General features: G+C 35.2%; 1 protein-coding gene across 3 annotated transcripts in view; it reads left to right on the plus strand.

Annotated features, from left to right (window-relative positions):
* Window positions 1-15,519, plus strand: part of LOC145677323 (uncharacterized) — a 36,514-nt gene extending 20,995 nt beyond the window's left edge. For all 3 annotated transcript variants that reach the window (XM_081747856.1, XM_081747858.1, XM_081747857.1), the window contains exons 2-3: window positions 6,849-7,325; window positions 10,436-15,519. In XM_081747856.1, coding sequence (XP_081603982.1) covers window positions 6,952-7,325; window positions 10,436-11,591 — 1,530 coding nt within the window. In that variant the 5' untranslated portion in view covers window positions 6,849-6,951 and the 3' untranslated portion in view covers window positions 11,592-15,519. The remainder of the gene's footprint in view (window positions 1-6,848; window positions 7,326-10,435) is intronic.
* The last annotated feature ends 372 nt before the right edge of the window (window positions 15,520-15,891 follow it).

The raw sequence follows: 15,891 nt of genomic DNA on the forward strand, positions 1-15,891 counted from the left end.
TGAAATTTTGCCATCTGGTCAACTTTACATGAGTAATAAACACCGAATGCCATTCTCGGCCAGTATTTCATGAATTAACTACAACCTTTTCAAGTTAGCAAAGTTCCGTTAAATTTGGTGTCACAGTTGGCAACGCTGGAAACAATAAAAGTGCAACACTTTGATATTGTTTGTGCTTCACATTCATTAAATAACGAACAAAAGTTTTCTCCTGACTGCTTTTTATTATTTTCATCAAAAATGCTCTCTCAAATAATATAATGAGCCACTCCTACTCCTCCGTTTTCTTAAACCGAAGTAATCTCAGGTGGAAGTTACTATTACGAAACAAGTTTTAAGTTCACTAATTTCAAATGGTCTTCGAAAACAAAATTTTATTTTTTTTCATTTGAACCAATCATTTGCTTGCTTTGTGTCTTCTTCGGTAACAGCATGTAATCTTGCAGATGTTTCAATAGGTTTTGGTGCATTCACAACTCGTAGCACATTTTAGATAGTCACAAAGCACTTATTTTCACTTCTGTTATTGTCTTCTGGAAACCTGTATCCTGTTGAAGGTCCATGTGGAACCATGGACAGCATTTCTAGTAATTCGTGATTTATGCATAGTATTTCTGCTACCCAGCACTGGTTATCATATATCCATGTAAAAAAATAGTTTCTTTTTGCAGACATCTTAAATCTTCACTTTGAGTTGCAGAAGCTCGATTTTTGTGGCAGCATGAAGTTAGTTTATTGTGACCCGATACTGCCGTAAAAACTTCGCCATTTTTCGAAAACTAAAGGTATCTTTGTTGAATACTAGTTACCAGTCGCACACGTTCCTATTCTTGCTGGCAACAACACAAGAGTAATACCCAGAGTTTGTACTTGCACTATACTCACGAATTCTTCTGCAGTTTTAATACGATATGTATATATATGTTTTTGCCTAAGGTTATGTGGATTACCACATTCTTTACAACCCACCCCCAATACTGTCGCAGAAACCCTTGCATGGACGGTTTCACTGAAAAACCAAAGCCATGTCTGACTTTTTTGCATCTCGAACACCTGAAAGCGATTTCTAGAAGGATGCAGCACAATCAGGAATCGCTGATATGCTTTGGGATATTGTAGACACTTATTTTCACGTATTCGAACCTTTTTCTATAACCTATATTTTCGCTTTTCTTCGAGTATTTTTAGAATCTTGTCCATGATTCTGAGTATATGAGCTTAATCTTGTTTTGTCATCGCTTATTACAACAAAACTGTCAGTTGTTCTGTAAAGATGGAAATTTGCTCGCTTTACAGTGATAACTCTGAATTTCACTTTACAGAATAACAGTCCAGTTTTCAGATAAGTCTACACGAAATAGAATTTGTATCTTTTAGCAATTAATTCTCTTTGGATTTTCTTGATGTAGTTATGAATAACAATTGTTACAATTAAACCAGCAACGTACGATTCAAAAACAAAAAGTAGCACAGATTTTAACGAGATCATTGTTTTCCCATGTGGCATCCGTAGCACTTTCGTTTTCATCAGGATCAATAATTAAAAACTCCACCCTTATTCCTTCCACTCCAAGACATTCACCACATACTTGGAAAAGACCATGCTCGTGGGTTTTCTCGTGGTTCTCCCGTTTCCTCCTACTTTCTTCATTCCACCATTTCACTCATCTCTCATTGTCGCCGTCTCCTTTAGCCTAACCGGTATAAAGGTGGGACGTTAAACTTAAAAAATTTCATTTCATTCATTTTTATAATTTACATAATACACAAACACACTTCCCTCGCAGGTTGCGAACTTACCTGCTTTAGTGGAATAAAATTTCAAATGACCCATTCTTATGTTGGGATTGTTCTGTTTAAAAAGTCCGGAAATTTTTTTAATGGAACGCGTAAGAAAATGTTCCGATTTAACTTTTTGTCCATTTTCGATCACAGTAATGGGAACACACATAATAGGACTTTATCTGGAGCATTCCAAATCATCACTGAGGTAATAGTTCAGACTTCTTATAGATCATCAGAATTTATTGGATGGCTGTTTCAAGTAAACTTAAAATTTGTGAGTTTCGTAATCGTATTTCCACCTCAGATTACTTCGGTTAAAGAAAACAGAGAAGTAGGGGGAGGCTCATTTTATTATTTCAGAGAGCCTTTTTGATTAAATTAGTAAAAAATGTCAATAAACACTTCTGTTCTTCATTTAATGAATGTGAACCACAAACATCATCAAATCGTTAAAATTTTATTGTTTTCAGTATTGCCAACTGTGACATCAAAGTTAATGGAACTTCCCTAACTTGAAAAGGCTGAAGTTTATTCATGAAGCATTGGTCGAGAATGGTATTTCGTGTGTTTATTATTCATATAAAGTTGAACCATCTGGCAAAATTTTGGAATTTTAAAGTATGGTGGTTTCGAGAAAATATCGCCCAAAAATGGCAATTTGAAAAATTTAACATTTTCTGGAATTTATTGCGACGAAACCGTTGCACACTGAAGCGATACAATTGTTTTTCTCAGAAAGCGGGTAACTATGTGTTCAGCCGTGAAAATGGAATTTTAAAATTCGAACCGGAAGTGCTCGAAAAAATTCGCAAACTTCGACTTTTCAGATAAACTGACCTTTATTTGTTAAGTTATGTACAAAAAGATACGCATGCGCAAACCAAACTATTATAAAATATAGTTTGTTTATATCCCTATGTACATATAACATCAAGAATTATACATCTCCCTGTCTCCATAGCTGAATTGTGGATTTCCAAATTGACCATTATCCACATCTTCTACAATTCATAAATTGTACTCCTCATCTTTGGTGGCCCATTACTTGGCAGGAATTTTTTTGACAAAAAAATATGTGCCCGTTAAAAACATGTTTAGGTGCTATAAAAATGTTCCAACGAGATCTGAGATGGTGATGCTACATGCTTTGCCTGAATTGAAATGGAAGGTACCATGCGTGATTTGTTTATATTCAGGAGATTCTTAAACACACTAAAGAAGTACCCAGGGTTAGGCGCGAACCATCGATCTAATGAGTACTAGGCGCTTGTTCTTCTGACATCGCCATGGATACGATGAAGAAAACCTCGCTTGCAGAGCAATAAGTCATTGAGGTCTTAATTCAGGCAATCAGATAACTCTCTATATCTCGAATTCTATTAGGTGTTAGCGTGAACCGTTTCAGATTAAATGCTTTCTTGTGATTTATTATCCATGTGCAAAATTTCAGCAAATTCGCCGACGTGCACTTTCGAAGCCTCTCCTCTTTGCTACTGCACTTGCTTGTCTTTTGTTCTTAATAACTCGTCGTTTATTTCTCCGTAATTTACAAAGTGTTTAAAACTAATGTTAGTTTATGGAGTGTGTAACTTGTGTATGGAAACATTCTTTTTCTTGTATATGTGAAGCTGTGAGTGTTATTAACCCTTTAGGGATCATGGCTTTTTGGGCTATATTTTAGACTTTCAGTCAAGCAGCTACTGCATCGCCACTATTTATCCTAGGATCATGGTTCATACCTCATTCTCTTCAGAATAGAGCTGGCTTTCAAATCGTACCACTTGCATGCTCATACCATATACCAGAAGCGGTAAAAAAGTCAAAGTGAAAATTTTGGAGGGAAAAATTTTTTCCTCTAACTTTGCCCCCCTGGACCCCCACTGTGTGAACGTAGCCATCTCAAAAAGATCTGATAGATAGTACTTGGTATACTGAAAGTGTGTGTCAAATTTCAAGTTTCTATCTTTAATAGTAAGGGCGGGAGAAATTTTATCAAAAATTCCCACGTCCCAATTACCACAAAACACTATGATCTCAGGGAAAAAATTTCCTGAGACATCCCTAATTACCCTAGGGACACGTGTCGCCCATATTATCTTCTGAATAGAACTGCCTTTCAGGCGGTACCATTCACATGTCTCCATCATGTATCTAAGGCGGGAAGTTCCAGAAAAAAGGGATTTTTTTGTCTAAATTTCCCTTTTTTTAACTTTTAGCCGCTCTGAACTCCCCCTGTTTTAACGCAGAAATCTAAAACTAAATCTGTTAAATGCTACTCGGTAAACTGAATGTTTGTGCACAATTTCAATCTTCTAGGTGCAAAAATAAGCCCGCCAAAAAAAAATTCAGGAAATTCCCCATGTTACCCTATACAGAAGTATATTTTGAAAAAAATATCACTGAGACGTTCCTAATTATCCTAGATTAATAATCCGACCGTCCTTCTCTTCAGAATGGAACTGCCTTTCAGACGGTATGACTCGCGTGTTCTCATCATGTATGTGAGGCGGGAAAATGACGAAAAACTGGATTTTGGGGGTAAAAATATCCTTTTTTTTAACCCCTTTGCTCCTCTGGTTCCCCCCCCCCATTTTTACCACTGACATCGGAACAAAAAATCTGGTAAATACTACTCGGTGTACTGAATGTTTGTGCAAAATTTCAATCTTCTACGTAAAAAAGTAAGCCCGCCAAAAAATAATGAACATAGGCTAAATAAGGGAAAATATCTATTTCAAAATTATGACGTTATCACCTCCTATGTCTGGACGCAGGACGGTCTGAAAGCATACCTAATGTCTTCTACAATGTCTGTGGACTTGAAAAAAAACCGGACGAAAAAGCTCAAATAGAAGAGAAATAGCGCAATGTGCCATGAAAAATGCGTATGGACCAAAATGTACCATAAGTTCCCCAAGGGGTTAATCGTTATTTGAACAACGAATGTGAAGCAATTGCTTTCTTCGCCCTCTCTATGTGTTCTCTTATATAGTTCTCCAAAGTATAATTGCGTACGTGATCTTTTTCCAAGTCCCTTAAACTTGTCAGTTGGCAAAAACAGACTCAGAGAGTACCTCGTAGTATCGAGGCACTTCCTTCACTCCTTGATGTTTGGTGTTTAAAATATTCAGCTCCTTTTTTTATTGCTTAATGACATGTTAGTTTTAAAACAAGATAGTACCTTAGCAAATGCAGAGATCATTCTTGTAGTTAAATGAAATTAAATCTTGATGTTTTACGTTCCGTGATTATGCCGGTTAGGCTAAAGGAAACGGTGATGATGTGGAATAAATGAAATAGTGGAGTGAAGAATGTGAAAGGAAACGGAAATACCCCGAGAAACCCAAACACACACCATATTTCTTCACCACAAAGTTAACTTCGCACGATGGAACCAAAGACTCCAGGCACTAGAAGTGAACTGTACCACTGAGCTGCCGCGGGTACCGCTTGAAACCAGAAACGTACACCCTTTTTGAACAAACTCAAACCAAATTTGTTTAAGGTTGTAATGTTTAGTATCTTAAGATGTTCCTTAGCTATCAGTATAACTGGAATATAGATGTGCAGTTGTTTTGGAAACTGTATATGTTAAGCTCCTTTCTCCACTTGGTATTCAAAACTTTTGAACCGTATTCGAATCCCACTTGATGCTTGTATTTATTTACTTTTGTACTTTTCCGCTGATCTCAGTTTACAATTTCTGATATTATGATTCATTTCTTTTCTTTCTTCAGAACAAGTCACAGTTAAGAATGTAGATAACTGATCACCGTTTCTATCCGAGGATTTCCCAAGCACTAAGGAAACCAATAATCTTAGCATTTTTTTCTGTTTTATAGGTTTGAGAAAATTGTTATTTAAAATTTGTTAAAGCTTTTACTTTTCCTGCTATGTACATTAACGGGGGATGCCAGTGTTTACCCTCTCCAAAGGCGTATCGCCTATAACTTTTCCCATATAGATTTTATTTTGAGTGTTCATTACAGATACTGGGCCTAACGTTTATTCTGTTCACAGAAGTACTATAATTATGAACAAATGTTGTTAAGTAGATTTGTTTAGGGAAACTCCCTTACTCATTTACCTTATCTGTATGTCCATCCGTCCAAGAGACGAAATAAATCTCAAGGAGTACTTGTATCATCACATTTACGAACGACGCAAAGGGTTAAAAGATGGAACATAGCAGTTTGGATACGGAGGCAGTATTCAAAATATAAGTAATAGAAACTAACCATTACTAACTGTTGTTCATCACTATAGAAGAAAAAAATTCAACAGATATCGTAAAGTAATTTTTTTAATGAAATAAACGTTCCAGGAATACATTTTCTGTGCCCTTTATTATCTATTAAAGCCAGAAATGATAGAAATCCACTGCAGCTTTTGATTTCAGTATTGGTTTAGCGACCTATTAATGTCCTTCTATCTATCTATTAACATTTTCGTTTCAGGAAGAAGTGTAACATTTTTATAACTTCCATATTACAGATATGTTCTTAAGACACTATCAGAGGAACAAATCCGTGTGTTATTTTTCTAATAACAAAACGTATTCTGCAGTAAAACTAATACAGTCTTTCAGTATCTACACATTATTCGTTTCAGGCGTCATTGTACCAGAACTTGTACATTGACCATGCAAAATCAGTATTGTTTCTGTTAACATGAATTACCACGAAAAATCGTAGAATAGCCGTGCGTAAAGACAGTTAGATTTAAAGGAGAATATAATACGCGAAGGGAGTACAAACCTGCAGAAAGTAAAGGAGAGTATGGGCATTTTCTATATGTATTACAAGTCTTCTGAGATGTACATAGATTTGTTGTCCGGGCCATTCGTACTCAAACTGCTACGCACTTAGATGCACTGCGCGTGAATATACCTCTAATACTACTACACATTCATTCTTAAGTACTAATGCCAGTATGATGTAGTTTGGCAGATATGAGATAAAAATTTTCTTTTCTTGTTGATTGTATATACAACTCTCGATTCCATATTCCTTCTTTTATCTTTCCAGTCTCTTTCATAAATATTTTCTGTATTATTTTTGTAGGAAACGAGCAACTTTTACCTGGAAACACTTTTTAATTCACAATCACCTAATTAGTTCATGTCCTTTAGGTGATTGTTAGCAAGTACATGTTGGAATTGTAACGATGGAAGATGAACATAAACTTACATGTGAATTAATTTCTATGCTATCGGAAATTGTGCACGTGGCTGAAAAAAGCAAACGTTTTAATGGAAATCCAGTTGATGAAGATTGTGTGCAATTCACGGTTAACAAAGAAGCCAAGCTAACAGTAGTCCAAAATGAGATTCCGATAACACATCAGAACGTTACATCTCCTACTTCCGGATTAATACCAGTAGTGAAGCCTGAGCCAGAAACCAATGAAGATAATACATATTTAAGCGATTTCGTTGACGAATTAAAGATTGATAGGTTTGCCTCATCTGTAAAATCAGCTGATTCGTCGCCACTTGAGGATGGAATTGAAGATGGAAAAGGGGAACCTTATAGTCAAAGGTAATTTCGTAATATATTAAATTTGAAAATCCTGAAAATATTATATATATAGTATTTCTTTGTAAAGTATTAACATTTATTTATTGAATATAAAATTTAATAAATTTTTATTTTTTCAGACACTGATCTATATATCAGAATTATCAAAGAAAAGTCTAATATGCATGTTTTTCACATTGAAGTTCAACTGGCACTGCACAGTAGACCAGGAACACCGAAAACATGATGAAAACCTCAAAAATTAAAATTCGTGAAAGGGTCTATCACATAACGCATATCATCCAGGAAGTTCCCAATCGTATACAGGTGTCAGTGTTACTGACATGTGTTCACTCTTTTGATCAGCAGTGAAAGCCAAAACAAAACTTCGTAAACTTTCGATGTGTTCTCTATGTTAGAAAAGGTTAATTTCGCGATATTTTTTTGGACATTAGCTTCATATCCACTGATAAGTAACTATTGTTTGTCTATATGTGTATATTTTCATTCAGTGATACATATCTAGTTTTGACATTATATGTAATTTGTCGATTATATGGATGTTTATGGAGAAGTAGGTTGTTAGTCACGGAGAAAAATACATTTTTTATGGTTTCGTAGGTTTTTAATCCGAGAAAAGCGGATAGAAGATGGGGATTTTCGCAGTGTGATTCTTGAATTATTTGTTTCAGAGCAATGAACCATTTTTCCCCTTTTTTGCCTGTTTACATTGTAAGCGCGTATTTACTGTGGATGGTGTGTAAATTTTGTAACCAAAATACACCATGTTAATACCTAGTTTGATCTCTTTTCAAAGCAACACCACATAAAATAACTAATCGAAAGCTATTTGACTTTCTAAGAAATGCAGAGGAGAACAGGGAAGCGAAGAAGCAGCTGCTTCTGAGCTTCGTGGAAGATGAAATATTACATGGAGGGATGTTATGTAGTGATTACCAAAAAGCTGTAGCTACCTTTTCCTATCCTATGTTGCACAGCCTCGACAAGTGCAGTCTCGTGTACGATAAGGTAGAGAGAAATTATGGGAACTGGCTGAATACTGATATTAATCTGGGTGACAGTGAACCATTGCCATCCACCTCGGCAAATGTCAAACTCCCAAAGCAGACAGTAGAAAGCAGTGAAAGACTAAAAAAAGAAAGACAGGCAATTCAGTCAGCAAAGAGTGAAAACACACTTGTTTACGCAGCCGCGATTAAGTCCAGAGAACAAAGAGAACTTGACATGTCAAAAGTACTACAAGAAATCTAGCAAGTTCATTGCAGCGAACAAGATTAGCAAGTTCTGGACAAAATCTGAAAGATACACTGCAATATCGTACGATTCAGGTAAGAGTCTGACGTTGAATATATGGCGTTTCAAGTCAAACACAGGATTAATTTAACAGTGCTAGGCGGCAAATCAGCAACGGTATGACCACGCAAAGTCTACACAAACTTGTTATTTTTGCGTCACAAAACCTAAAGATATAGACAGTTAAAAGACCTCTATCAGCTATCCTAAAAATCCCGACTCCTTCAAATTTAGACTTTTTACATTATATGTATTTATTACGTTCGTGGGGTGGCTTCTTTATGTGGCCTGAAGACTAGATATAAAGAAATGGCAAGTTGGGAAAGAAAATCAGAAAAGCGCAAAGGAAAGGAAGTCAGAGATATAAAAGAAATTAAAAGCTTAAGTTAGGTCTCATACTTGATTAGCCAAAGCCGGGCGGCAGTGGCACATGAAAAGAACGTAACATGGCTGGAAGGTTTTTTCACAATGCGGAAACTGTAGCTACGATAATAGGACTCAACACGAAATTAATCGAAAAGTTCTCTCTGTTACTGCAACCGTTATATTTAGGAGTGGATATCGAGGGAGACAGATTTAAAATCTGTGCAAATGATATCCCGGAATTGTATATTGCAAATTACCCGTTATTCTACATGCCAAATCAGTTCAGAAGATTCTCCCTAATGGCCAGTATATCACCGTTCGTGCTTTGCTTCCAATAGGACAAATGTTCGAAGAGGCCCAGTTGTACATCAGCAGTACTGAGAGCACATTAAACACTACCAAGAGCATTACTCGCGTAAGTGCTCCAAAGAAAGACAGTTTAAAATGTTACGTTCCTACAATTTGTGATACCTGATCCCCTAACTTCCACCTTCCGACAGGCCATGTGTCAACGAAACAGAACAAAGCACCATCGGGAAGTCCTTTCTCTCGTGAAGCCACACGTGCGAGCAACAACGATTAAGTTTGATTCTGAATAAATAGCCATATAAGTACCTATCAGTTTTGGGCAATTTTCAATTGAATTAACAATTAACAATTAATCTGTAAATTTAATTCTTAATTGCAATTAACAATTAAAGTAAGTAACGGTTAATTGCATTTGGCCATTAATAATGGAGAATCAATTGCAATTAATCAATTGATTGAAAGTAATTGCAGTGGAAAGTAATTGCAATTGAATTCAGTTATTCGATTGCAATTGAAATTAATTGGCAATTAATTCAATTGCAGTTGATTTCCACAGCAATTACTTTTAATTGATTGATCAATTGCAATATATTTTCAATGATTAATTTTTACCACTGTAATTCAGAGGGCGTGGGACAATGAAAACTTTAGCTGCGACCAATTGACTCACCACCCATCGTGACCCACGACCCGCCGAGACCCACTCTGACCCACCACCCACCATGAAGCACTCTCACCCACTGTAATATCACACATTGATTACATCAGAAATCAGGGTAATATTGATAGAATGAAAATCGTCATATACATTTATTCTGTCATTACTGGAATTGAGATACTGTTACGTAAGAATGACGTGTTGATGAAGCGAGAAGGTACTTTTACCGCACGTTTCAAACTAAATTTCACAGTGATAGCTTTGTTTCCTTTCATAGGTAATTTCCCCTTATCACCTTAGTAATTAAGGCACAGTATATTATTTGGTTATCAGCATGTAATTGTTATTTTACTCAAATAATTTATTAAGCAGCAATGAGTCTAATTTTTTTTACCATCGTTGTAACACCATTTTTTTCGTTTTTTGTTATCCAGTCGGTGTCTCCTATTCTGTCACACGTAAAAGTATATTTTACATTTTTCAGATCGCATAGCGCTGCTTGGAGTGGGTACAAAAATACACAAACACTTGACCAAAATTTCGTATTACATACTTCTGTAAACCATACGAGTGTGGAAATCGAGAGCCCAAGTTCCGCTTCATTAATTCAGGTGCCAAATGATACCAGATGTTCCTTACGCGGATTTCCTATTGATGGAACAGAGCACATGGTAGGATCTATATCTGTAAATGAAACTGTAACACCTACAGCCGAAGCAACAGAAACTCCTATTATATGTGGAGAGACGTGTACTACAAAACGTGTGTTAAAGACTCATAGTGTTACACATAAAAGTACATGTCCAACTACTTGCCCACAGTGTTCCAAAACTTTTACCTGTAAAGCTAATTTAAAGACCCACATGTTTATTCATACAGGGGAAAGACCGTATACCTGCACCTATTGTGGTAAGGCTTTTAGTCAGAAAGGTACTTTGAAATATCACTTGCTTACTCATACAGGGGAAAGACCGCATACCTGCACCTTTTGTGGAAAGGGTTTTAGTCGGAAAGGTGATTTGAAATGTCACTTGCTTAATCATACAGGGGAAAGACCGCATACCTGCACCTTTTGTGGAAAGGGTTTTAGTCGGAAAGGTAATTTGAAATGTCACTTGCTTAATCATACAGGGGAAAGATCGCATACCTGCATCTATTGTGGAAAGTCTTTTAGTCACAAAAATAATTTGAAACGCCACTTGCATACTCATACAGGGGAAAGACCACATACTTGCACCTATTGTGGAAAGGCTTTTAGGCAGAAAGAAAAATTGAAATGTCACTTTCTTATTCATACTGGTGAGAAACCGTATGCTTGCAGTGTGTGTAGCAAAACATTTTCTAGAAAGTTTCATTTAAAGAGACACACTATTACTCATACAGGTGAGAAAACGCATGCTTGCACTGTGTGTGGCAAAACATTTCCTAAAAAGTCTAGATTAAAGAGACACACTATTACTCATACAGGTGAGAAACCGCATGGTTGTACTGTGTGTGGCAAAAGATTTTCCAGCAATTGTCATTTAAAGAAACACACTATTACTCATACACGCGGAAAACCACATGCTTGTCCTTATTGTGGCATTTCATTTCGTACAATATATCATTTAAGGGCTCATATATCTATTCATACAGGGTAAAGATAGCATACGTGCACCTATTGTGCAAAGGCTTTTAGTACGAAAGATATTTTGAAACGTCTCTTGCTTGCTCATACACGGAAATTAAGGCATACGTGCTCCTAGTGTGGATAAGCTTTTAATCAGAAATTTAATTTGAAGTGTCATTTGCTTACTCATACAGGGTTTAGATGGCATACCTGAACCTATTTTGGAAAGGCTTTTTAGTAAGGAAGGTACTTTGAAATTTCACTTGCTTACTGATATAGGTGCAGGACCACATCCTTGCACTCTGTGTTGCAAAAAACTTTCTAGAATGTCTGCCTTAAAGAAAAACACTCTTACTCATACAGGTGCAAAACCACTTGCTTGCCTTCATTGCGAAAAGCGTTTAGTAGAAAATATGATTTGAAGGAACATGCCATTACTCAATCAGGTGTACGTCCATTTACTTGTACGCAATGTGGCAAAGGGATTTCAACGAGAACTCGTTTGAAGACTCACATGCATACTCATACGATTAAGAGCCACATTGCAACACATAATAGGACAAGGCCTTAATTGAAAAAGGTTGTTTAGGTGTCGGAATGGGTATTATTGGATTTGAAACAGCAAACGCTTGCACTTAGTGCAGTATGTTGTTGTTCACTGTACAACGTGTTATAATTACTTATACAATTGAATGTCTATTAATTGGACTGTAAGCAGCAAAAGAATTTCAACCAAAACTTGCTTAAAGATCCATGTGTTCATTGATATAGATGAAATTCATATCTAAGACCTTTTTGTGGCATGCTCTTCATTTACAAAAAATAATTTGTTAGTCTCATTCTTACTCATACATTTAAAATTTTACATATTATTTATTGTGGCAAGGCTATTATACGGAAAAGACACGTCGCTGTACTTATTTTTAGAAGGCGATTGCTTAAAAAAGAAACTAAAAGTTTCGCGTGCTTATTCATACTGATGATTGATGACATGCTTAGACTTATTGTGGCAAAATGTTTATTTATTTGAACACCTTGCTCATGCATGTGAAAGTTACCATTCTTTGAAGTTAAAGCAAATGAGTAACAGAGAAGTCACATATACGAACTCAGTCTTTTTCATATAGGAGAAGATGTATCAGTTGCGCACAATATGTCTAAGGTTTTGCTCAAATGTCATGTTGTAATTCTGGTTTGAAATAACGGGCTGTAGCCTTTCAAAACTATCCGCTTTCTTACCCACAATTTTCTCAAAATTTTCAGTTGTGAAAATATTTTTTTATTTCAAATTGTCGATGAAGAAAGAGAACGTCACAATAATGCAGAGTAATTCAAGAGGACATTTTATCTTACTACACCCGGACTTACTTTATTATGTTACTAATGAAGTAATTTTGATGAACATTAGTTATTCGAAATCTCATGTGTGTTATGTAAATAAAAATTTTGCTCGTTTGGACAGAAGAAACATAAGTTGTAATCCTCGGAGTCCTATTACTAACCCATTGTTAAAATCATTTTCTACATAAGAGAAAACAATATTTTGATTTTAGTACAGTAAGCAAACGCAGGTGAGAATATAAAAAACATTTTTAAATACTTGCTTTGAAAAATTTAGTGTACAAATATCTCCGGTTAAAAATACTGTAGAGTAGTTCAGAAGGATTAAAGTCTTACGTCTATTCGGACAGATCATATTCTGGGTGTCACTGTAGAAAAACATTTATTGCTAAAGGCAATTTGAGGAACGAGACACTTATACATTCTAGTGAAAAACCAAATCGTAGCACTTACTCTGGGAAGACCCTTACTCATTAAGATACTTCGAAGAAACATATTTATGTATACACTGATAGACATGTGTTCTCTTTGGCGAAGCGTTCTGTACGACAGTTCGTTAAAAAGCTCATCCTTATAATGGCTGACGAAAGGACGTTTCATTAATTATAGTACAGCGTTTATTACGAAATCTTTTAAATAATCTAGTGTTTTTTCATACTGGCACACGTCGAAATCGCTGCATTTATTGTTGACTTACTTGAGAAACTGGAATGTAGTTCACAAAGTTAATTGTAGAAACAGTTGAAAGCAATCAAATTTGCACTAAGTGTGGCAAAATTGTTGACTGAAGTAGTTTTAAAATATACATAAAGCTTAAAAAAAAAAAAAAAACAGTTTCAGTCAATGTTCTCTTTGAGGTGCCTACTAATAGAACGTATTCCTCACACGCCTATCCTAGTAATAGGAAAGAACACAATTAGGAATGTATTGGAAAATAAAATCTTATTAAGCAGGTGAAATACCACATACCTGTGCTCAGCGTGTGAAGGGATTCACTAGGGAGCATGCCTTGAAAGTACACATCGTAAGTCATAACATGAAGGGTCAATCATTTGCAGTGACTGTGGCATAGCCTTTTATAGGTGAAGATTTTTTAACGTCCCGTATGCTCATCCAGGAGAAAAAAAAAATTCTTCGCTTAATGCGGCAGTGCTCTTGAGCACAATGGTCATTTCAAGCTCCATGTGCATAAACATAGACGACAGTAATTACATCCATACACTGACTATGAGAAAGGTTTTAGCAACAAGAATTGTTAAAAGTATCACATGTTTACTCAAAGAGGAGATAGATAACATTGGGCGCTGAGTGATGCAAGGTTTTTGCCAAGAAGAGTGCTTAAGCTTATATATACTTATACAGGAGATGCAACATAAATTCGCTGAATGTGCCAAAGTATTTACGATGAAGCCTTACATCAAATCTGACCTTCTTACTCATACAGGAGTGAAATAACGTATTAGCACAGAACGTGGCAAAGGTTTTAAATACAGGGGTCATTAAGTACCATATGCTAACTTACCGGAAAGAAGTCATTTATTTGTATTGAAGGAGGAAAATGTATAACTGAAAAAGCTAGATTGTAGTACAATACTCTTAGTCATAAAGTGGAATTTTTTGCGAAATTCGGCGGTACACCCGATTAATGGGAATAAAGAGAAAAAGCGGAATTATTATTAATAAAAACTCAAAAGAGGTTTTTCAATATTGTTTATCTTAAAAATCATTGTGTTTACTCGAAAACGTGTACAACACTAAATTAGGTCTATAAAATCCATAAATAAGGATGGCGTGATATCTCTTTCTGGGGTTTAAAGTTTTTTGTTATGCGTCACTAATGATACTTATACTTATCTTGTCAGGAAGATGAAAAACTTCCAAATGAATTAGTCAACACAAACAGGAAAATTTTTGTCTGTTACTACAGAGTAATTTTATTAAGTGTAGTGTTTCTAACGAGGCTAAAGTTAAAGTTGAAAATTTGTGTGTCAAAAAATAAATGAACATGGAAATTCTATGCAGCCGCAAGTCCAATTATGAGACAATGCTTTCTCCCATAAATAAAATTAAACTATCAAATCGAATGCAGGAAACCATTTATTTTATAGAGGTCTTGAGAAACCACTTTTAAGTTTTGGTGTGAAACCAGTTTATATTGCACTACTTCAGGCAAGCACCTTTGGGCGAAAAAAAAAATTCAATTGGAAATGGTTACTTATAAAAATGTTACCCATGTTTGCTCTGCGTATCAAAGTGGTTAGTAACAAAGGTACTTCACATTAGCATATCAACCTGTACTGTTGAAAAATTTATTTTTGCAACAAGTGTAGCTAACTGTTACCAAGGGAAATAGTTTGAAGTCTCAAAAGTGTACTTACGTTGGCCGATACCCACACAGCAATTCTATATTTTAAAACGTTTCTAAAACGTGATATTTTCCTTCAGAAAATGTATCCTACTTCCCTTAAGAACATACATTCCATATGTTTTTGATAACATTTTCCAAGTAATACTAAAAATATGCCTGTAATACACTGAGAAACGTAGAAATATTTTTTACACCGTTAAAAAAGTTTCCAATAAATTTTTTCAGTACGATTTTGAAACGTTTTATACAATGCTAACGGAATGGTTTTTAAAATGTTTCGCATGGGATATTTTAAAATGGCTTGCAAAAAATAGAATATAATTAATCAAGGATGAAGAAAAAGTTTTCTAAATAATTTTACAATGTATTGAGTATGCAAGTCAAAATGTTTTCTGAAGATTTTTAATTGATTTTTAACAAAGATTAATGTTCTGTAAAATATTTGTTAAAATATTTCCGATAAATAATAGAAAATGTTTTCTGTACAAGAAAAAAAATTAGTGAATATTTTCTGTACATGACAAAAAGTGTTTAGACAACATTTTCCTTTTTATGATAAAATATTTCCTGTATATGACAAAAAATATTCAGTGAATATTTTCTGTACACCACAGAAAATATA

The sequence above is a fragment of the Thermobia domestica genome, unplaced genomic scaffold (genome assembly GCF_964235325.1).
Source record: "Thermobia domestica unplaced genomic scaffold, izTheDome1.hap1.1 HAP1_SCAFFOLD_767, whole genome shotgun sequence".
Classification (NCBI taxonomy): Eukaryota; Metazoa; Arthropoda; class Insecta; order Zygentoma; family Lepismatidae; genus Thermobia; species Thermobia domestica.